The sequence below is a fragment of the Talpa occidentalis genome, unplaced genomic scaffold (genome assembly GCF_014898055.3).
Source record: "Talpa occidentalis isolate TD23 unplaced genomic scaffold, MPIMG_talOcc4v2.1 talOcc4.5, whole genome shotgun sequence".
In the NCBI taxonomy this organism is placed as follows: domain Eukaryota; kingdom Metazoa; phylum Chordata; class Mammalia; order Eulipotyphla; family Talpidae; genus Talpa; species Talpa occidentalis.
In genome coordinates this window covers 25,134,388-25,159,008 of record NW_023604861.1, presented here as the reverse complement: position 1 = coordinate 25,159,008, position 24,621 = coordinate 25,134,388, and the positions used below count along the sequence as shown (strand labels likewise).

The 24,621-nt window shown below is 37.6% G+C and overlaps 1 protein-coding gene across 5 annotated transcripts in view; it reads left to right on the top strand.

Annotated features, from left to right (window-relative positions):
- Positions 1–24,310, top strand: part of PIBF1 (progesterone immunomodulatory binding factor 1) — a 174,007-nt gene extending 149,697 nt beyond the window's left edge. For 4 of the 5 annotated variants that reach the window (XM_054701530.1, XM_054701531.1, XM_054701528.1 and 1 more), the window contains exons 17-19: positions 18,645–18,818; positions 22,522–22,632; positions 24,011–24,040. In XM_054701530.1, the coding sequence (XP_054557505.1) occupies positions 18,645–18,818; positions 22,522–22,602 (255 nt within the window). In that variant the 3' untranslated portion in view covers positions 22,603–22,632; positions 24,011–24,040. Of the gene's footprint in view, positions 1–18,644; positions 18,819–22,521; positions 22,633–24,010 lie in introns of all 5 variants that reach the window. The other variant, XM_037528944.2, reaches the window with a different exon arrangement.
- The last annotated feature ends 311 nt before the right edge of the window (positions 24,311–24,621 follow it).

Here is a 24,621-nt window from a genome sequence, read left to right as displayed (position 1 = left end):
GGTCATATGGAGAGTGTATGTCTAACTATATAAGAAAGTACCAAACTGTTTTCCAAAGTGACAGTAGCATTTACAGCCCACTGGCAATGAATGAGTGTTCCAGCTGCTCTCTATCTTTGCCAGCAGTTACAATAGAGCCTAGTTTTTTTTTTAATCCAACACATATTTTTCCACTGAACTATCACTGCCTTGTCTTAGCCATGTTTTTACCATTTTGTTATCAAATGTACCAAATGCTCAAAACAGATTATTGCTGTATGAGTACCCTGAAGACATTGTTTCCTAGTCTGGGAAAGATATATAGGGTATTTGGGAAGAAATTGTTGGAAGGATCTTATTGGTAGAGATAACTGGGGAATATTTTACTTGAAGCAGTTCAAAGGTACATATCCTAGAAATGGTGTCGAGAATTTGGGGAATTGTCTCTATTTTACAAATGGTCTTTGGAGTGAGCTCTCTTAACAGTGGTATTTTTACATGATGAATGAAAAGGATAAGAAGAGATCACTGGATGACTTTTAGGTAGATAAGTAGATTAACAACAGGTTCAAGCTCAGAAAAGCTTCTCTGAGTGTTTTTATTCTTTTTCCTGAATTCCAGCATTCCAGGCCTTATCTGCTATTACATACTTCCTAGGATTCTACCTTCAAACAATTGTTTCTTCACTATGGAAGCCTGATTTATTTACTACATGGATTTTCACAAATGTTCTTAAAATTGAATATTTAAGAGATAGTAACTACAGATATCTGTTTAGTCATACCGTACTTTTATTTTCATAATGCTGCATAACAAGTATTTTTTTCAGAATGGCAATTTTCATTTGATTTTAGAGGATTGTGCTAGATTCTAAAAATATATGAGCAACTATGTATTTTGTACATCATACTTGAATAATCAAATCATTCATGAGTCCAAATAAAAACTAAAAGTTTTATTTGGTGGATTAATAATTGTGAATAGGTTTAGGAGAAAATATGTTTAAACAAGAAGATTAAAGCTAGCAAGATGAAACTACTCATGTAAACCGCCCACCTCCCACTATGTGGCATCAATTCACATGGATGCATATCTAATTAAATACTTGTCATTTATCTTAGCCATTAATTTATAGACATGTTAGATTTATAGCCAGATAGTTTAGAAATGCTAGTGAAAGCAAAAAATATGTGAACTTACTAAATAATACATTGTTGGAGGCATAAGGGAGTCCTTGGATGAGGAATGAAAAAAATGAGTGTGTGATGCTATGTATATGAAGAATATTAAACAAAAGAAGAATGAATGTTCATTCATTAATTAAGTTCAAAATATCAATATTTTTTAACTTAATCAATCTTCAAGGATCCAATGAATATTAATGCCCATACGTAATACTCTTAAATATCAAAAAGTAATAAATTTAGTTAATTTTATTTATTAATTTATTTAGAAGATTTATTTATTTATACAGTCAGAAGCGGGGGAGGGTGAGAAAATTCACCAGAGCCAGAGCCGGGAGCAGAGCAGGCAGAAGGACCAAAGTACACTGCTGAGGGGAGCAGCAGACGGCAGGAGAGGTCTGCGCGCCATGTAGGACCCTCCTCCAGTGGCCGGGGAGCAGCTGGGGATCGAACCGGCGCTGCAGAGGCTGCGGGCAGCTTCACCACCCAGCGCTCAACCGCTGCGCCACCGGGGAGGTCCTAATTTTATTTTTTTAAGATTTATTTATTTATGCGTACAAGAACTGGGGTGTAGGCCACATGTGCAGAGGGTGACAGGATTCACCAGAGGCAGAGTGGGGAGCAGAACTGGTGGATCTACTGAGATACACTAGATCCGCCTGTAATTAAATTTAAATAATCCAACATTCTGACTTTTCTTAGTGTCAAATATCCAAAGGTAACTTTCTTCTTTTTTAAGCTAAGTAAAAATGATTGTTTAATAAAACAAACCTGATACAAGTGCTTAATCTTTTCCAAGAAATAGTTTAAGAACTTGCCCAGCATGTCCAGATGCAGGAGTAAACACAAACTGCTTTTGCGGAAGGAGAGCCGGGATCCAGGAAAATGATGACCGTTCCCTTGAACTATGAGTCCACGGAATTAATTTATTCATTTTACGACTTGAGGATCAAGTGCTTGTTATAGCCAACTAATATCAATTGGATAAGCATAACTCTGATAAATATAATGTTTTGAAGTGAAAACCAGGGCCTACACCAAAGCCAGGCAAGCAAGACACGTAGAACACAAAATGTAGGACTTACCCACAGTCAGGCATGCTTAGCAGAGGGTTGGCACCTCAGGTGGGAAAATATCTAAGTCATTGCTTTAAATGGCTAAATTTTCTCAGTTTAAATTAGTGCTTATTAAGGAGACCAAGTGAACATTTTAAAGGTTTTCTTTTTTCTTTTTGCACTTGACAACTCTGGCTCTGTGTACTTAGTTCTGATATGCTGGTGGTCATATAATGACGGTGGTGGTGTAATAGAATTGACATCACTAACTCATTTACATAGTTTTCAAGTATGTATTAAAAAAAGAAAGGGGATAATTCTAATTTGACAATTCTAGTACATTTGGGGTATGGCCACAGAGTGCTTTTATTTTCTATGTTAGTATTGGCTCAAATTATTTTTTTTTAAATTTATTTACTTATGCATACAAGAACTGGGGTATAGGCCAGAGGTATGTGGGAATGAGAGGATTCACCAGAGACAGAGTGGGGAACAGATTGACTCACAGATTGACTGAAGTACACTGCTGAGGGGAACAGCGGGTGAGTCAGGGGAGGTCTGCTGCACCATGTGGGTCACCCCCTGGCCGGGGAGACCGAACTCATATGCAGTGGCTGCGATAGCTTCATAATGCTGCATCTTAACCCTTTGTGCCACCAGGGAGGCCCCTTAGCTCATATTACCTTAAAAGTAACTCCTGTCATGTTAGAAGTTCAGCTGTTATCTAAAAATTTCTAGGAGTGACAAAAATCAATATTAACCTCTTTTTCTATAAGTTTTTAGCATGTATACATTAAAAATGGTCACTTATATTTGGAATTATGAATGGTGATTAGGTACATTTTATTCTCAACCTCAGAGGTTCAAGATCATTCCCTTTACAGAAAATCAAAACAAAATCTGTTGTCATCTTTGTTTGGTGAAATTACTTAAGGGAGTCTACTAAGTACTTCCATTTATATTTCATAATTTAGTTTTTCCCCCCCCTTTTACAGATGAAACTGATGCTGATAAGAGTTAAGTAACTCAACCATGATTATATACTTTCTGTCAAAACTACAAGTGCAGGGCCTCCCTGGTGGCGCAAGGGGTTAAGATGCAACCTGTGAAGCTCTCCACAGCCTCTCCAAAATGAGTTTGATTCCCCGGCCAACCAGGGAACTACCCACATGGCGCAGCAGACCTCTCCTGACTCACCCACTGCTCCCCTCAGCAGTGTACTTCGGTCAATCTGCCTGTTCTGCTCCCCACTCTGTCTCTGGTGAATCCTCTCACCCCAACACCTCTGACCTGTACCCCAGCTCTTGTATGCATAAATAAATAAATCTTTAAAAAAATAATAAAACTACAGGTAGATCCTTTTTTCCCCCTGAAACAAAAACTTATGCTCTTTCTCCTTAGTCCCATTTAGACAAAAATATCATAGCCAATTATCACTTACATTAGTTCCAGGAAAATTTTTGCCTCTATAGATGAACTTATAGTCTTCCTTTCTGTCAGAAAATGAGAACTGTGTAATTTAATGTTTCTGTTTTGTCTTAGTTGCCAGAAAACACAAAGATGTTATAACTTCCATTTTTTCTCTTTCATTTTTGAAACCTCAGAATCACTTTTTCTGTTTCCTTCAAGTGGGTTAAAATCACTCATATTCAGACTTCTTATGTGTAAGAATATGAAATGTAACAAATATAAATCTTAATTAGATAAAAAGGAAGCAAAGAAAAAGATGAACTGACAGAATTTCACTCTTAGATCACAGTAGTAAGATTTCAAAGTAAACATTCAGTTTTCATTATAAGAAATGAGTCTTGTCATTTTTTACCTTTTTATCCTCTTGTAGTTACCATAATGAAACAAGATTTGTTAATCACCTTTGGAAATTCTAATTCTGCTTTTCTTTGTATATATTTCATCATGTGTCCTTCAAATATAAACTTTCAAAGTAAGAAAAGTATTTTTAATCTGCCAAATACCTAAAAGAACAGTGAGTATAAATTTAAGAGGCTGTTCTCATTTCTTTTGAAGCTGTATTAAGGGCCATGGTAAGAACCTCACTTAGGGAGCTATTCCAGTATTCCAGCAAGCTATAGTATCTTGAACTAGACTGGTGATCATGGTGTCCAACAAAATTTGACCAAAAGCAACTTAGGGCCTCCCTGGTGGTGCAGTGATTAAAGTCTCGGCACTATCAAGTTATTGCCAGCTACTGTGGCATGAGTTCAACCCCCGGCTGGGGAGCTACCCACATGGCACAGCAGACCTCTCCTGACTTGCCCACTGCTACCCTCAGCAGTGTTTTTCAGAAGATTTGCCTGTTCTGTTACCTACTCTGTCTCTGGTGAATACTCTCACCCCCTGCACCTCTGGCCTACACCCCAGTTCTTGTGTGCATAAATAAATAAAGAAAAAATCTTTAAAGAAAAAAACAACTTAGAAAGTAGAATCATGGACCTTGGTGACTGATTGGATTTAGGGAACAAAGAAGAGGCTCAGGGTTTGGTTTGTGTCCCAGGTTAATAGTGATGTTACCATGAACATGGGAGGAATAGGTTTGGAGAAGAAGAGTTCAAGAAAATATCTAATACTTCTAGGAGAGAGTTTAATATGTAGGTACTAGGGCCTCCCTAGTGGTGCAAGGGGTTAAGACGCAACCTATGAGCTATCTGCAGCCTCTGCAGCATGAGTTCGTTCCCTGGCCAGGGAGCTACCCTCATGGTGCAGCAGACCTCTCCTGTCTCGCCTGCTGCTCCCCTCAGCAGTGTATTTCAGTAGATAGTCCTGTTCTGTTCCCCACTTTGTCTCTGCTGAATCCTCTCCTCCAACCCTACCTCTGGCTGTGTGCATAAATAAATAAATCTTTTTAAAAAATAAATAAAATGTAGGTACTAGAACTCAAGAAAGAGAACTCATCTGAAGGTAGAGTTTTGAGTCACAGCAAATCCATGTAAAGACAGACAGCTTTACATGGAAACAGATTAAAAGTATGGAATAAGACCAGAGAAAAACGAAGGACAGAATCTTGACAAGTACCAACATTTAAGGAATGGGTAAAGGATGAAGCACTTACAACAAAGAGTGAGGAGCAGTCAGAGAAGTGGCAGGAACACCAGGAGGAGGAGAGTCAGTGGACCCAGAAAGACCAGTCAGAAGGGAGGGCGTTGGAGTTGTTCACAGTGGTATTGTTGTAGAGCAACCCCGATACAAAACGGGGTGCCTGACTGTGGGTCCTCACCCGCATGCTGAAAAGGACTTATCGATGCTCTACTGCAGGCACATGCGAAAGGTTAATAAAAGGTTTATTTACAAGGGAAGGGGAAATGAGGAAATGTACAGCTCAGGGAGAAAAGTGGGAGACAAAATTTTAAATGAGTCCTACCCGATCCGCCGATCAGGAATCCCAAAATGGCGCTCTGAGAGCTGGCCGCCAGCCAGGAGTGGTGAAGCCAGGAGGCGAGCCATAGCCAGCCCCCCAAGGCCCACGTGTTTGGTTTTTATATCCAACCTGGCTGCCCAACTCCACCCTCAGGTCCCAGCCACCTTCCCTTTGGTGGTGATGGGATTTGTCTTTCCCAATATCCTGATGGCTTTAGTCTGGAGTGGGGGTGGAGTCCACAAAGCCTGCATGGGATTAACTCAGGACATCCTTTCCCCCTAACAGTATGGATTGTCAAGGGGCCAGGTCAAACAGAGATTAAAAAAAGAAAGTGTCCTTTGGATTTAACCAGATGCTAAAGCAGTTTCACTGGTGCTAAAAAGCAGATTACCATGAACTGATGAATGAGTGAAAGTTGAGAAGTAGGAAAAATGGATATGTGAGTAAGAGAATATAGGGTGATCATGGAGGGAGGGAGCATGTCAAAGGCTTTATCTCCCAAGGTTGAATAGTGTTCAGTTTAGTTGGTGACAGGAATGGATCAGATAGATTCTGAATGAGCAAAAGACAGAAAAGATAATTCAACACAAAAGACCCAAGTAATGAGATTTAACTTTAGACAGGAGGGGCATTTTTTCCATTATGAAGAGTAGAAGTAAAGATTATGTTAATATAAAAGTAAATAAAAATAGGGGCCTCCCTGGTGTACTAGTTAAGATTATGTTAAGATAAAAGCAAATAAAAATAGGGGCCTCCCTGGTGTCCTAGTGGTTAAGTCTCAGCGCTATCACCACTAAGGCCTGAGTTTGATCCCCCACATGGCGCAGCATACCTCTCCTGTTTTGCCCACTGCTCCCCTTAGCAGTGTATTTCAGTGGCTCTGCCTGTTCTGTTCCCCACTGTTTCTCTGATGAATCCTCTCTCACACACACCCCTCCCCCCAGTACCTCTTGCTTACACCCAAGTTCTTATACATGAAAATAAATAAAATAAAAATCTTACAATAAAGAAATAATTCTTTTTTAAAAAGTAAATAAAAATAGATTTGGTGATAGGAATTTAGCATATTCCCATCTAATGGTGTTTTCTAATGAGAAGAGTCATGATAGGGTCGGAGTTTTAAGGAAAATAGAATTTTGAAAGAGCTACATAATAAATAAGCCACCTTGTACATTACAGAAGCATAGAATAATTGCTAAGTTGAAATGTCTTATATTTACTGTAGTACCATGCTGTGTAATTTTTCTATAACTACACTCAGCTTTTTTGGTATAAATATGGAGAAGATGCTAGACGGATTCAGAATTCCATTCTGTTTCTATTATATGTGTGTGTGTGTATAAATATATATATATATATATATATATATATATTCAGCTCTCTCATTAAATTAAGACTGGAATTACCCTTATATGCCTTTCATCATCTATATTTTGAAGTACTGTGGAAAAGCCGATAGTTAGCCAGACAAGATGGGTTCAAAACACAGCACTGCTACTTAATAGCTAGGAATTCCTGGGGCAGTAATTTCACCCCTCTAAACTCAGTTTCCTCATGTATAAATAAAGGTATCATCTACTTTACAGGTTTGTATGAGAATTAAAATAATCTAGTAACATTCCTAGCCTGTAACAGTAACTCAAGGAATGTAGCTCGTTTCCTCCTTTTCTTCCCTTTCAAGAGTCTGTTCAAATGTTAATCTATTCTTTGAAGGCTTCCCTAATTCACAGAGAAAATTTTATTCTTTTTTTCCATAATTCAAAAAATATTTCTATTAATGTTCATATTACTGTCATAATCATGCATCTGGTTTTCCCTATAGAGAACCTAGTTCTTTGTATATTAGCCTTTAGCATAGCATTTAGCACATAATACACAATTGACAGAATTGGTTAGTTTGACTAATTATGGTCATTTCCAGTCTTCAATAATAATTGCATAGAAGGTGCCAAATAGAATAATGAAACAGAGTTTTAAAAAATAGCCTTTAATATACCCTTATTCCCTTTTCTCAAAAAAAAAAGTTATTGATAACTGTTATTTCAACTAAAAAAGTATACAAGCCTTCCTACAGCCAAGAGCAATTTCAGGGAACTATTTGAAAAAGCCAATAGTTGTCATATCTGAAGAGTTTGTTTGGAATAGAACTATTTCTAAAACCCTAAGCATGGAAGCTGTGGCCACAGCAACCTCTGCAGGTATTCCTCTAAGGAATAATGTATATTTGTGGAACATAAGACATCTGTTTCTAAGACCAAGATACCTTCCACCCTTTCACTCAGCATTTCTGTCAATACGATCAGATATTTCAGTTAGTATTTAACCCAAATTAACCAAGCACTCCTTACTAAGTACCTAGAATGTGCAAGGCCCCACACTTGTCTAAATGTTGGACTAACTCCCATTTACCCCAGATAAACTTGCCTCTTACTGCAGTCTGTGTTACTTAACAAAAAAAGAAAACAAACCCTGCAGTAAGCCAGGTTTCTTAAAAGTGAAGTCACAGTATAATTATCATTCTTTTATGATATGTTTATGTTCCAGGATTCTAACTTGTATGTTCTTTGTGATTTCTCGGAAAGTTTCAGGGACATTTCAGCATCACAAGTGCCCCTTAGGCAATCCACTTCATGAAGGGTTCAAATAAATTACATACTTTTATATATGTGTCATTCTTTTTGTTTCATTCTTAACTGTTTTGAAATTTCTTAAGAATACCTTTTTACATGTTTTTCTCATACACCTATGTAGTTAAATTTTACAGTCAGCATGACTAAAAAGAAATCCCTAAGTGCGTAAGGTAATTTCTCTTTAAATGAAGATATAATTATTTCTCAGATTCAAACATTTCTCATCCTAGTGGTGCCCTTCAAGTTAAAATGTGCTTTTATTTGCTGGAGACAGACAGTATTTTAGTGAAAGCCTAAAACACACATACAGTATGGCATCCATTTCCCTGTAAAATTTTGGAATACTTATTTTTTCCATATGAAGAAATTTAGGAAGTAAATTATTGCCCAAAGTCCTTAGTGCAAATGTTGGATTTTTTAATATTTTAAATATGGTAGAAACAAACCTATTGTGGCTTAACAAAATCCTTCTCATGAAGGCGCTGAAAGTAAAGAAGGGGCCCCTGCTCCTCCCAGAGCTGAAGCAAAGCAAAAGGTTTGAAGACCAAGAAAGTAGTGCTGAGGGGCCTCCCTGGTGGCTCAAGAGGTTAAGCACAGCATTGTGAAGCTGTCCTGTCCACAGCCTCTGCAACATGAGTTCGAGTCCCTGCCAGCCAGGGAGCTACCCATGGCGCAGCAGACCTCTCCTGTCTCGCCCACTGCTCCCCTCAGCAGTGTATTTCAGTCAGTCTGCCTGTTTTATTCCCCAGTCTTTCTCTGGTGAATCCTCTCACCCCCACACACCTCTGGCCTGTACCCCAGTTTTTGTATGCATAAATAAATTTTTTTTTAGATTTATTTATACGAGAGCTGGGGTACAGGTCAGAGGCATGGGAGGGTGAGATGACTCACCAGAGACAGAGTGGGGAACAGAACAAGCAGATGGACCAAAAGCATTGCTGAGGGGAGTAGCGGGAGAAACAGCAGAGGTCTGCAGCACCATGTGGGTATCTCCCTGTCCGGCCAGGAATTGAACCCAAGCTGCAGTGGCTGCAGACAGCATTATAGAGCTGCGCTCAACCCGCTGCACCACCGGGGAGGCCCCAAAAAAAGCAGTGCTGAAAGCTGTCCACAGCCACAAGACAAAGAAGATCCATATATCACCCACCTTTTGGAGACCCAAGACACAGCAAGTCCGAAGGCAACCAAAATATCCTCAGAAGAGTGCTCCAGGAGAAACAAGCCTGACCACTAAGCCATCATCAATTTCCTTCTGACCCCTGAGTCAACTGTGAAGAAGAGAACAGAGAATAGCACACTCGTGTTTATTGTGGATATCAAGGCCAACAAGCACCAGATCAAACAGCCTGTGAAGATGCTCTGTGACACTAATGTGGCCAAGGTTAACACCCTGATCAGACCTGGTAGAGAAAAGAAGGCATAAGTTTTACGGGTTCCTGACTGTGATTTTTTGTATGTTGCCAACAAAATCGGGGTCATCTAAACTGAGTCCAACTGGCTAATTATAAATAGAATTTTTCACCATTAAAATAAAAAAGAAACAAGGGCCTCCCTGGTGGCGCAGGTGGTTGAGCGTAATGCTGTGAAGCAGTCCGCAGCCCCTGCAGCATGGGTTCAATCCCAGCCACCCAGGGAGATACCCCCATGGCATGGCAGACCTCTCCTGGCCCGCCTGCTGTTCCCCTCAGCGGTGTATTTCAGTCAGTCTGCCTGTTCTGTTCCCTGCTCTGTCTCTGGTGAGTCCTCTCACCTTTCTGCACATCTGGCCTGTACCCCAGTTCTTGTATAGGTGAATAAATCTTTAAAAATAAATAATAAAATAAAAAAGAAACAAACCTGTTGTATAGCAATCTATAATAATATCTAGCGGGTTTTTTAAATTTATTTATTTATGCATACAAGAACTGGGGTACAGGCCAGAAGTGCAGGAGTGAGAGGATTCATCAGAGACAGAGCAGGGAACAGAGCAGGCAGATTGACGGAAATACACTGCTGAGGGGAGCAGCAGGTATGTCAGGAGGGGTCTGCTGCACCATGTGGGTAGCTCCCTGGCTGGGTCTTGAACTCATGCTGCAGTGGCTGTGGATAGCCTCGTAGGTTGCATCTTAACCCCTTGCACCACCAGGGAGGTCCTGTAGAGTTTTTATAACCTCTTTGTACTGGAAAATTTTGAAAGCCTTCAGATCAGTTTGTTATACCACCATACTTAGGGATAAGTTCTGATTACTTTCAACCATGTGTATCTGGGAGTAAGGAAACAGGGAAAGGAAAAGTTTTCAAATGATCCCTCAAACTGAGAGAGGTGGCCTTTTACTTGTGCCTTCTAGAATTCAAGAAAGCGTTAAGATTTTCCCCAAAATAGATAATTTTCATGAAAGACACTTGAATTTCTTTTATTTTTTTTAAAGATTTATTTATTTATGCATACAAGAACTGAGGTACAGGCCAGAAGTATGGGGGGTGAGAAAGAATTCACCAGAGACAGAGTGGGTAGCAGAACAGGCAGATTGACTGGAATACACTGCTGAGGGGAGCAGCGAGAGAGTCAGGAGAAATCAGCTGGGCCATGTGGGTGGCTCCCTGGTGCGGGATTGAACTCGTGCTGCAGTGGCTGCTGATTGCTTCATGGGTTGTATCTTAATCCCTTGTGCCACCATGGAGGCCCCTTGAATTTCTTTTAGATTGTAATATTTGGATGTGTTTATATGGATTTGTACAGAACTTCGTAGCAGAACTAAGTCTTTTTCGTAAATATTTTGGCTGCTGCTTTAATCATTTCATCTTTAAAATTAAAAATATCTTTGTTTTGTATCTCTACACGTAAGACTTGCGTGTGAAGCAATAAAATATCTCATCATCAGAAATATTTTATCTTTGTATATATGCCCTTTTAACTTTTCCACGTCACATTTTCACATCTATTCTGTATTGTATAGACCTGTCGTTTATAATTTTTTTAAAGAATGAAATGTGTATTTTTCCCACTGTATGTTAGAAATTTGGCATGTTTTCTTTTAAATAGTAAATACACTTGTCTGACCTTTCTTTTTATCAGTAAGGAAACAATAAATGACCTCTTGCCATCATTTCTGACCTATTTTTATGACTCTTAGAATTATAGCCGTTTATAACAAACAGACAATTCTAGAACATAAGACACACACAAAACAAACTGCAAAGCTATAAAATCTGGAAATGTGTGGTGGCAGGAGAGAATAGTGATATGATATAATTATGTGTGGTGGCAGGAGAGAACAGTGATATGATATAATTATGTCATAATTCTGTTAGGTACCATGTTGGCAATTTGTTCGACATAAACTAAAGTCACTGATCACATATCAAGGAACAAACACTGACAGGTGAGGAATACAACATGGAGAAAGTAAAGGCCTGGTGTGAGTCATGTTCTAGAAACCAGTGCTCATAATGGAGGATAGACTTCTACATTCTGATGTTGGTGAAAACCAGCAAAAATATGTATCAAAACTTAGCAGATTATAAAATACCAAATGCCAGGAACTAGATGAATATTGTTATAGAAGGGAAAGCCAAACAACAATTGGATGTGAATACCAGAAGCAGAAAGCCAAGCAGCCAGAAGTCCAAGGTACTATTCAATAATCAGAATAGCTAAGGGGCTGGCACAAACCAAGTAGAACAGAATCCAGGTGCCACACCTCTATTTCCCCTTAACAGTGGCTGTAGAGGGCTTCCCTGGTGGTGCAGTGGGGTTAAGACACAACCTGTGAAGCTATCCACAGCCACTGCAGCATGAGTTCGATCCCCAGCCAGGGAGCTGCCCACATGGCACAGCATATCTCTCCTGGCTCACCTGCTGCTGCCTTCAGCAGTGTATTTCTGTCAATCTGCCTGTTCTGCTCCCCACTCTGTCTCTGGTGAATCCTCTCACCCCTCATACTTCTGGCCTGTACCCCAGATCTCGTATGCATAAATAAATAAATCTTTTAAAAAAACCAAAACCAATGGCTGTAGATTTCAAGAAAAGAGCCTACTTTATTGTGTTCTTGTTAGTTTCCTCTACCTGGGTCACTGTTAAGAATGACCTTAAGTTTCCAAAAGAATGTTTCATGTGATTAGTTATGCCCCCTAGGCTATGACTGCACAGTTGACATTCATGTAAACACTTGAACTCTCACTAAGTTTTCAGTCAGAGATAGCGTGGGACTCCAGAAATGTTTGTCATCTTAAATACATTAGAGAAGGAGCAGATAGGCCTTATTCTGTTGTACTCTCTTCTTTATTCTGTTCTAGACCCAAACTTTGAATGCTAGGAGATATTCTGAGAACAATCAAGGTGATGAAAATTTTTTTCAGGAATAAGTGTGGTGAATAACTGGAAATAGTTAGAAAAGACAAAGATATAAGAAATTCCAAAAACACATGTGAAAGAGTCAGCAATAGACTTGTTAACCATATCTCTAAAAGCTATCAATAGAATGATAACTTAAAGACTGACAAGGAGACATTTTATTTGGTTTTGCTTTACTGTGTTGTTGTTATTTGTTTTGTGTAGACACGGGGTTAATATCTTCATGATTCTTCCAAACCTGAAATTGTGTATCAGAGACCTAGATAATCAAAAAGACCTGTATTTAAGTCCTAGTTTCACTACATAGTAGCTAATAGACTTGGCTGGGTTTCTTCAAACTTTCTAAGCATCCCTTTCCTCATCTTCAAAACTGAAACAATATCTACCTCTTGGTATTTAAGAGAGAATTGAGTTACTATGTTAATTCCCTTAGCACAAAATCGGACTTACAGGTATTCAGTGAATGTTAATTTTTTGTCTACTTTCTTCCTCTCTCTACACCTAAAAACATAGTCTCCACTTGAAGCAAAGAGACAATCCTAGGGTGAGATTAACCTACAAATGGGAACAGACAACTATTTAGATAGGAGGACTGAAGGGCTAGAAAATAGTAGTTTGCGCTTGTAGATATTGATACTATTCTGTAATAATTTTGCCTTATAAGATCTGGTTTGTCTATTGTTTAAAGTGTATGCCATTGGCATTCAAGGTATATTTTAATTTCAAAAATCATACATTGAATGATGCTAAAAGTTTGCTTCATTTAAAATCCTTTAAAATTTTTGAGCACTTAGAATATGGACTGGATCAATTGAATCTACATTTTTCCTTTGAACTATTAATCATGTTAGATATGATAATGATGTTTTGGTTTGTTTTGTATTTGATTTTATCCTTATCTGTTTAAAATTTCTTACTGAGATATTTACAAGAGAAATGATTTGTGTTCTGAAATCTGCTTTAAAACATTTCCAAAAGACTGGTAAGGAAATAGATAAAACAGTGTTGACAAAACAATTAAGCAGTTCCTTAAACCATTACCATGTGACCCAGCAATTCTAGTACTGGTTATGTACCCAAATGAAATGAAAATATATCCACATAAAAATATGTGCATGAGTGTTCACAACTGCATTATTCACATTAGCAAAGTAGTGAAAACAACCCAAATGTCCATTAGTTGATGAATGGACAAACAAAATGTGGTATCGCCATACAGAGGAATATTATTTGGCTGTAAAAAGCAGTGAAGTCCTAATGTGTGTTTTAACACAGATGAATCTTAACAATTATGCTAAAAGAAGTCAGCCACAAAAGATGACATATTATGATTCCATTCATGAGAATGGAATATCTACACAGGCAAAAAGGAGGCAGGAAATGCTTTGGACTTGGAAGTTGGGAGTAAGGTGGGATATCAGAGTGATTTCTAAAGGAATCAGGGTTTCTTTTGAGGTGCTGGAAAGGTTTTAAAATTAATTATAGTAAAGGTTGTGCATGTATCTTTGAATATACCAAAAGCCATTGAATTATACTCTTCAAATGAATGGCTGCCTGGTATGTGAATTGTATCTCAATAAAACAATATTGGCAAAATGTGATAATTACTAAAGTTGGGCAAGAGAAATGAAAGCTCAGTATGCTGTGTTTATTCTCTTTTTATTTTTGAAATTTTCCATAATAAACTGGGTTTTTTTTGGGGGGGGGGTTGGTGAACATTTTTATTTTATATATTTTTTACATCATTTTTCATTTTTGCACTATGTATGCATTTTCATCTTGGTTATAGTCCCCATACAATTCCCACCCACCTTTTTTTTATCCTACTCTCTCCTCCTCAGCCCTCCCCCCATAGTGTGTCTCTGGTTTATAGTCGCTCGTTGATTTTGATTTTTACTTTATTATAATTAGTCTTTTTCCTGGTCCCTTTAAATGCTTTCTTCAGTGAAGTTTAAAATATCCAAAATATGTGTGTATGGCTTCAAACAAAACTGGTTTTTACCTTGTGTAACCACAACTAGAAATGATGCACAAAATCATCTGGCTTATTAGTCATGATACTATGTTATCCCTACATAGAAACACTTACGTTCAACCTCCCATAGAACATAGTTTGCATTATACTAGTCAGAGTTATTTTCATCAAGAAATGCCATCTATGTGTCTCCTTGCCAACATCTTTGCAGAGTTTACAACTTTCTGCAATTTATTGGCATCAACTATGCAATAATGTTAAGCAGCTGCTTCACAGTTGAGCTGTTTTAATGTGTCACCACTATATGCAAATTGTTTATATTAAGTATGTGCTTTTGGATTCAAGAGAGCAATTTATCTCTTTCATGGAGATTGTTTGTACAATAAACATCATCATTATCATCATCATCATCATCTGGAATTTTCATTAGAATGTCCTTGCCCTTAACTCTTCCATTTTAAAGAGTAATTATTATACAGCAATGTAGTTTTTATTGCTTTGTTTCATTGCTTTGTATAATCTGATGCAGTTCTACACTTAATACTTTTTTTTAAAGATTTTATTTATTTATGCATACAAGAACTGGAGTACAGGCCAGAGGTGTGGGGGTGAGAGGATTCACCAGAAACAGAGTGGGAAACAGAACAGGCAGACTGACCAAAATACACTGCTGAGGGGAGCAGCAGGCGAGACAGGAGAGGTCTGCTGCGCCATGTGGGTGGCTCCCTGTCTGGGGATCGAACTTATGCTACAGTGGCTGCGGATAGCTTCATAAGTTGCATCTTAACCCCGCGCGCCACCAGGGAGGCCCTACACTTAATACTTTTAATGGCTGATTGATTCATTCGTGAAGTTACTATAATTTCCCTATGTATTTCATATATACTATCATTTATAACATGTATACTATATAGATTAACATATGCTGTATCATATATGACATAACATAATTATAATATATACTGTTATGTATTACGTATGTGCTATACCATACAACCATGAGAAATGTCCCTTTCCATACATAATGGTGTTATTATAGCACACAGATGTTGAATCCATACCTTTCACCATAAAGCAGGATAAACTTCAAACAGACCAAATATCTGTTTTAAAAAGGAAAGAAAAATAGGAGCTTCCCTGATGGCGCAGGGGTTGAAGACAGCGCTGTCAAGCTATCACCAGCCGCTGTAGAACAAGTTCAATCCCAGCTGGACAGCCAGGGAACTGACCCACATGGCAGACCTCTCCTGTCTAGCCCACTGCTCCCCTCAGCAGTATATTTCAGTACATCTGCCTGTTCTGCTCCCCACTATCTCTGGTGAATCCTCTCAGACACACACACCCCTGCACCTCTGGCTTACACCCCTGTTGTTGTATTCATAAATAAATGAATCTTTTTTTTAAAAAAAAAAAAAAGGGAAAGAGAAGAAAAGCAAAAAAGTAAGTTGAGGAAAATGGAAGAAAACATGGGAAGGTATAAAATCAAAGATTGACATATTCAGCCACATCAGAATCAGAAAGTTCTGCATAGCAAAAAACACAGAGCAAAAAGCATAAAAAAAGTCAGATCAAAGATAAATCGGGGCGGTGGGGGGATTGGAAATGTGGGACTGTCACTCATCTTACAAAAGGCTAATATCTCTAACATGTAGAAGTTCCGTGAAATGAGTAAGAAAGTGACGAATCACCCAATAGAAAAATGAGCCAAGAATATCAACAGAAAAGGAAATACCTCTAAATACACAAAAAGTTGTTCAACCTTACAAATAGGAGAAATGAAAAATAAATGTACCCACTTATCAAGACTGGAAAAAATCCAAAAAGGTAACATAGGCATACAGTTTATCAATTAGGAAACTGAAGTTCATTGAACCAGAGAAGATTGTTAATGTGTACACAATGGATAGTGAGAGTCAGGAATAGGTGTCTTTGACTTCTAACATAATACTACAGTATTTCCAGTTCCCGTGCTTGGCTTTCTGTGTGCTCAGCATATGATGGTAGCATGGATACTATTTGATGTTAAAGTGGAAATTTGTTGAAATTTACCATTGATATAAAAAGAACAAAATTTGTTCTTCAAGTTATTTTAACATCCGCTATAGCTATATTGTCATAATAGGAATTTTGCAGAATTTTATTGCTTTAAGTATTTTTTTAAAGTAATTGCTTTTAAAGTTGTTTACCAGGGTTTCAGAAACCCTGCTAATATTCTTTAATACTATCAGATAAACAAAACTCTACTATGACAACACCCCAAGTTGGGGTGATCCTGGTCTAGATAAGCCAGAAGACATGTGCAATTCTCTTATGTTATCTGACCAGCATCAGGGATAACCTGTTCCTGTAATTTCACCTCTATCAGCAGCAGAGGGAATCCAAAGTGAAACTAAATTATGGTCTTCTCTAGAGCACTTAGGGACCAAAAGACCTCTGGGTAGTGCACCCTCAACTCCTTCCTCATCCTCACTGTCTGCTTCCCCCTCCCCCCAGCAAGTGCCATAGGCTAAACTCTGCTTTATCTTATTTATCTATAGAATAATAACAACTTGTGTTGGAGGTAATTTTTTGCTATTATTTTATCTTCATGCCAAGAAACAAAAGTTATGACTAGTGTAAGGAGGTGCTTTTAAATAGAAAGTTGTTGTTTGATAGGCAGGAGACTATCATCTCCACTTTCCCTTTTACTTATCTTGGTAAATAGAACAGGAACTGAAATCGACTATAACGCCAGACATATTTAACATTAAATCAGTAGTTATATACTTCACCACAGGGGAGCATATAAATGAAATAACAATTAGAAAGCAGAGCGAGTCCTCAAAAGATTCAAATAATAGTGTATCACATTAACAGTGTCTGAAAGTGTACACATTCTAAAGAGCATAGGCCAAGCCAACCCCAAAAGGAGAAAACAGATTCTGGCACCATTTCTTCTAGCTCCTCACTTGGCCCGAAGATTTATTAAGGCTCAGGGCTTAACCTCAACAGCTCTGTTTTAAAATACCCACTCAAGCTAGATGATTCTAAATAGAACTAATGACAGCCAAAAAAAAAGGCCTGTAGGAACTTGCTCTGACATGGAGCTGATGTCTATAAACAGATTAGTAGAAGGGAGAACATCTTTCTATCAACATAACTTTTGTATCTTGGCATGAAGATGAAATAAAATAATAGGAAAAAATTACCTACAACACAGCCTAGCACTGTTCTACAGGTAATAAGCTAAAGGATAGTTTCATTTGTCTCTCCATATATTTGTGTTTGATTGAGTCTGGTGACTAATGATAAATATCCACTAAGGGGATTTGACTATGGGGAAAAGGTTTGACTACAGGGGAAAATTAAAGACAAAACAGGTTTCAAGAGGCAATGAGTGAAATTTTTGATCTAAGTTCTTCAAGAAATTTAGCATAATTCTTAGCTCAAAGACAACTGATACTAATAAAGCCAACTTTAGTTTTCATCTGTGAAAGAAAAGGAACTAAAGGTAAGACTAGGGAATAATATGGCTAAAGATGTTGACGCTATATTAAACTTACTATGTGAATTGATTATTCAGGCAAGAAAAAGAATTTTTCAGTTTTCCCCCTAAAGCCTTATGTAAGATTTCAAAAGAAAATGGGAATATTTAAGAGGCATAAGAGATAAAATTAGGTGTTTAAATAACCTACTCAACAAACATATAAAAAAACTACAGTGGAAAGTGGTGTCAGCAATTCTCAAATTTGAAGGTCTGTTATAATCACATGGGGATCTTCAAAAATTTCAAAGCCAAGGTGATGCTGCAGCCTAATTCTCTCATAATCTCTGGGGTTGGGACATAGGCATTAGTCTGTTTTGAAGCTCCATAGGTCTTTCCACTATACAGAAAAATTTGGGATTCACTAGACTATGGATATGTAATATATTATTTATCATACTACAAGTATTGTTTGAGATTCACATACCTCATTATTTTACATTAATATTTTGCCACAGCTTTACTCATTTATATAGTATAATTACTTCCAATGATTCTTCTACTTCTAAAATAAAAATAAATGTAACATCAATCACAAGTCTTCTTGCAATGATCATACTTGACATTTTCTTCCATTTTCACATATCAACAGGAATTGGCAGCAATGAAACAGATTCTCGCTAATATGCGTAGTAAGCGTTCTGAGAACAACTTACTTCTTACTAAAACGGAATCAACAAATGTGACAGAAAATCAGAAATCAAAGTCTTTGAATGTGCCCAAGGAACATGAAGAAAATATATTTATACCCAAACCAACACTCTTTGTAAGTACAATTTTTTAAAAACTTAGAATTTTGATCTCTGATTTTCACTAATAATTTTATTTTCATTTCTTTCATGTTCATTTTAAATCAATTTTAACAGCTTTATAAGGGCAGTAAAAATCTGTATGAACCACTTTTCTTAATGTATATATAATCTATCTTACAGCTGATACTTGGGTTTTACATTTCTAGTTAACATATTAAACTTGCTTAAAAATTAACCCTAATCTAATGCTTAACTCCTCCAGTCTTCAGAGACTAACTATAAAGGAATCAGAAAGACATTTTGTGTAATTTTTTAACCTACATGAGAATGAAAGGGAAGCAAAACATCATTTGCTCCTCTTGTTTGTAAATGGTATATTAATATTTTGCTCTAACAGTTTCTCATAAAGAATAAAACCAACCATTAATAAAATGCTAACTAAAACTCTAACAAAGCAATTCTAACTAAAATGCTAGCAAAAATTCATATAATGCTATTCAAGATCAATGAGATGCAAGAGATTGCTTGATTATTACATAGTTTCAACCTTTTTTTAAAAAATGACAGAGTTACATACAACCTAGAAGAAGTGGGATAATTATTGCCAGAATCCATGTGACAGTAGTGGAGAACACAGGAAGCCTAGATTGACCAGCCTGTATAAAAGGCAGCTGAGTTCATGAATCTTCTCCCTTACTGATAGATACATCACCTTCCCTTCTTTGCCCTCTGTGTTTCTGCTTGGCTCATAGTTTCCACTTCCTCATTAATTTACTCACATTCCCTTGTCTTGAGACATATTTCTGTGCACCCTTTCTGCATCTACTCTCTTATAACCTAGTAGGTTCTCCCTGTATTTTCCAGGCATAAAAATCTAATTGGTGCAGCTCATCCTAATTAGGTTATACCTCTTTGTGTGTAAGGTTATTACCTTGGCTACTGAGTGACTGGCCTTACAAGTGAGCCTTGAGATTAATCTTGGAGAATGTCTAGAGTTTTCACAGGTAAAGATGACTGTTAGAGAGAAAATCCAAGGACATACAAAGTACAGTATTCACATATTCTTCCCCAACTGTGTTCCTTTTCATTATTTAAAAACCAATACCTAATATATAAAATTAAAAAACTAAAAAAAAAAAAAAAAAAACTGATACCTAATATGTGTCGTCTATATCTAGAGACTATTACTGTATTCTTATGTGTGATGTTAGATATTTCTCTATCCATTAGAGAAATAAAAGTAGATAGGATAATCTACTTTTGCTATTCTGACAAGTGGAATAGTACTTGTCAGGGACTAGGTGAATGGGGGAGTTATTGTTTAATGGGTATAGAGTTTCACTTATGCAAGATGAAAAGAGTTCTATGAATGTATGGTGATAATGGTAGAACAACAGTATCATTGTATTTAGTACCACTGACATGTGTGTGCACATAAAAATAGTTACATTAGAGCCTCCCTGGTGGCACAAGGGGTTATATCTCAGCACTCTGAAGCTATCTGCAGCCACTGCAGCAGGAGTTTGGTCCAGCTAGGGAGCTGACCCACATGGCGCAGCAGACCTCTCCTGTCTCGCTGGCTGCTCCCCTCAGCAGTATATTTCAGTAGATCTGCCTGTTCTGCTCCCCACTGTCTCTGGTGAATCCTCTCACCCTTCCTCCACACTTCTGGCCTACACCCCAGTTCTTGTATGCATAAATAAAAAAAAATAAATCTTTAAAAAAAAAAAAAACAGGGCAAAGAAACTCTGTTGATAGATTAAAGAGTCTCCCGCCCCTCCCAGCCTGATGGGCTGAGATCAGTAGTCCATCATACCTGTAACACTTTTACATCACATTTGTTTGGAAGCACTGGTCTCAGGTCTTAGTGTTGACTCTAGATTCATCTCACCAAGGTATATGCAGAGCTCATGACAAATAGCTATGTACATTTACATTTTTAAAAATAGTATATTTTCAACGTCTAATATCAGGAATACTAATTGCAAGCTCTAACTGATGTAATTGACTAGTGAATTTAAAAAAATAGAAAAAAATAATAATTTAGCTAGTAAGGTAAATTAGCAGTAAGGAATTTCTTAGTGAGTATGGAAGTATAGCAGGGAAGATTGAATGATTTCAGATTGTCTCTCATTTGGCAGGAGAGCCAGGTCAACTATCCTCAACTCATTTAAATTGGCACGGTGTATAAAAACTCATAAATATTTATTTGATTCCCAGCCTATATCTTTTTTTTTTTTTTTTTTTTTAAAGATTTATTTATTTATTTATACAAGCACTGGGTTCAGTCAGAAGTGTGGGAGGGTGAGAGATTTCACCAGAGCCAGAGTGGGGAACAGAACAGGCAGACTGAAGAAATACACTGCTGAGGGGCGCAGCGGGCGGCAGGAGAGGTCTGTCGCGCCACGTGGGACCCTCGCCGGCAGCCAGGGATCGAACCGGCGCTGCAGAGGCTGCGGACAGCTTTGCAGCCCAGCGCTCAACTGCTGCACCACCAGGGGAGGCCCATCAGCCTATATCTTTTTTAGAAAGCATAGTAATTACATCTTCTGTATATAGTCTTTTTTTTTTCTTTTTTAGAAAAGTGGCAGTGACTAATCATTCATAGATTCTTTAATCTCCATGACTTTTTCAAGGTATCAGGAATAATCCACTAAGTTTATTGTGTCTGCACTCACCAGTCCTCTTTCTTACTCACTTTTAACATACTTTCTCAGTATGTTATAATCCCCAAGTTATATATTAATGTTTTAGTTCACTGCTTCTAGATGAAACAAAGGTACATAACTTATCAGTTATTTATCTCCAAAATCACATTGTAACAGTAGATTACTTCTGGTAGTTTCCAGTTAATTCTGTAATTTGTTTCTACTGAAGCTTTCTGAGCTCTTTCCTAAATCATACATAAAAATCAAAGCAATGTTCCCAGTATAAAAGATAATGCACATCCTTTAACATATGCCTAATATAATGTTAAATATGTATAACTCTATAATATACATAAAAACTATACACCATATGGAGTGCTATCACTGCTGCCCCCTGAATTTGATCCCGAGCCGGGGAGCTAACCCACCAATGATGCACAGCCCTCTCCTGTCTCACCTGCTGCTCCCCTTAGCAGAGTGTTTCAGTAAATTTGCCTGTTCTGCTGCCCAGTGCCTCTGGTGGATCTTCTCACCTCTGGCCTGCACCCCACTTCTCTGCCAAAAAAAAAAAAAATACATTGTCATTACCAATTAATAAACCAGCCGTTTGGCTTATACTTTGGGTTTTTTTTTTTTTTTTTTGAGGATTTATTTATGCATACAAGAACTAGGGTACAGGCCAGAGGCATGGGGAGTGAGAGGATTCACCAGAAACAGAGTGGGAAACAGAACAGGCAGACTGATGAAATACACTGCTGAGGGGAACAGCTGCGCCATGTGGTTTGCTCCCTGTCTGGGGATCAAACTCATGCTGCAGAGGCTGCGGATAGCTTCATAGGTTGCCGTCTTAACGCCGTGCGCCACCAGGGAGGCCCTACTTTGGTTTCTTTTGAATTTGGTTAAACTCAGACACCTTTGAATTCCCTGGTAGATAAATCCTGTCCTTTTCCTGTAATTTCCTTACTTTGCCTTGGAGGTTTCTTTCACCTTTAAAATGCTAAGGACTTTGGACTTTCTTTTAAAAGAATGATCTACTGAAGTACTTTGACGCAAGTACTTTGCATTTTAGAAAGATAAGCTTGAAAGGATTGGGGATGATGACTACAACTGTATTGAAGAGGAAGTCAAATCAGAGCTAGGAAACTTTTAGGAATACAGCCAGAAGGGATGAAGGTTCAAGGTAAGCCAACAAAGTGAAGATGGGAACAGAATGAGGAGTTTCAAAGATTTTGATAAAAATTAAGGACTTAGTTTAGAATGAATGTAGTAAGTGAAAAGAGGTAAGATGAAGAGGTATTAAACATTACTAGTTTAGACGACCGAGCAGACCGAGACATAGAACATAAAGGATTGAGGGAGTTCATTTTGACAGACAGACTTTTAGTTGCCTGTTGGGCCCATTGTGTGAAGTATTTATAGCTCAAATTAGCAGTTGTGTGAAAATGGGTGTTAAAGGAGTAAGAGTGCTCTCTGGGTGGTAGCTAAAACTGACCAGAGCATGGAGTCAAGAGAAACTCATTGATGGTGTCCTGCCAACATTTTGTGATCAGCTATAACATATAAAACAATATAAAAAAAGATGAAATGATCTATCAGATTTCTCTACATGCCTATACTTATATGTGTGTGTAAATTTAGGAATGTTTTTTCATAGTTTTATGCATATATAAGTGGGAAAACAGTCAACTGCATATTTAATTTATTGAATAAAATAGAATGTTTTGATTGCAATCAGCACCTTTTATAAAAGATTTTGTGTGCTTTATTCTGTAACAGTCTACTTCCCCAGGCTTTTTTTTTTTTTTAAGATTTATTTATTTATGCATACAAGAGCTGGGGTATAAGCCAGAGGTAAGGGGGGGAAGGGTGTGTGTGGAAGGATTCACCAGAGACAGAGTGGTGAGCAGAACAGGCGGATTGACTGAAATGCACTGCTGAAGGAGCAGCGGATGAGACAGGAGAGGTCTGCTGCGCCATGTGGGTAGCTCCCTGGCTGGGATCGAACTCGGAGCTGCGGATAGCCTCATAGTGCTGAGAGGTAACCCCTTGCACCACCAGGGAGGGCTTCCCCAGGCTTTTTGTAACTACTCTGTACAGCATGGTTCTTTTTAGATTGAAACAATGGAGCAGTGAAACCATGGAGCACTCTGATAAATACTTAGCAGTTCAGGAGATCCAAAGCTCAATGATTTGGATCTAGTATCCTTCAATTAATGGCTATCCATACATAGATAAATGAGACAACTAAAAAGAGGCTTGTCCTTGATTTTTTTATAATTCCTTTGAAAACAGAATCAATTCATAAAACACCTCTGTAAAATACGTTGAATACAAACTGAGTCAGAAAACACAGATGTTTTCTACAGGTGGGAGAGTATTTCTGACAAAAGACAAAATCTTTGCCCTGAGGGTTCTTTTGCATTAAAAGCTATTACTTATTGTAATTTTATATAAAAAGCCCCAGCATATGTAAGTACTGAGTCCTCTGAATTATCTGTCTAAGCATTTTACTTGACTTTTTTTCCCCTTTCTTTCTCTCTCTCTCTCTTTTTTTACAGACCAAAAAGGAAGCACCTGAATGGTCTAAGAAACAAAAGATGAAGACCTAGTGTTTTGGATACATTTGCCATGTCATTATTTACTCCTGAAAATCTTTTTTTGATGAATGAAGAAAATTTCAACTTAATCATGTACTTGGCAATTTTTAAATAACTGAAGTTTATTTTAACTGTTAAATCAACAGATTTCAGCATAATAATCAAAATGTATAAAGTGCAAACAATTGTATACTTTATATTTGGTTTTATCTTTTTTATTATGAAATAAATATTGTGTACTCTGATTTAAATTTTGGAACCTTCACAGTTCTTCCATGCATTTTAAAGTGTATGGTTTATAAATATTTTTGGTTGTTATATTAATGCGTATGTTTTTTAGCTATATAAATTCCTAGTTTAAATGCCATAACATAAATACCAAGACATCTTACTTTTTTTTCCTAATACAGAACTATTTGGGGGAGTCTACTAGAAAGCACTTCAAATGATAATGGTATTTATCATTTGACTTCCCACTCTAGTAGGGGGCTTGAGGGAGTCTTGATCTATCAGCTTTTCTTTAAGAAAAAAAAAAGAGAGAATTTAGCATAATTTTTGCATTGTTGTTCAAG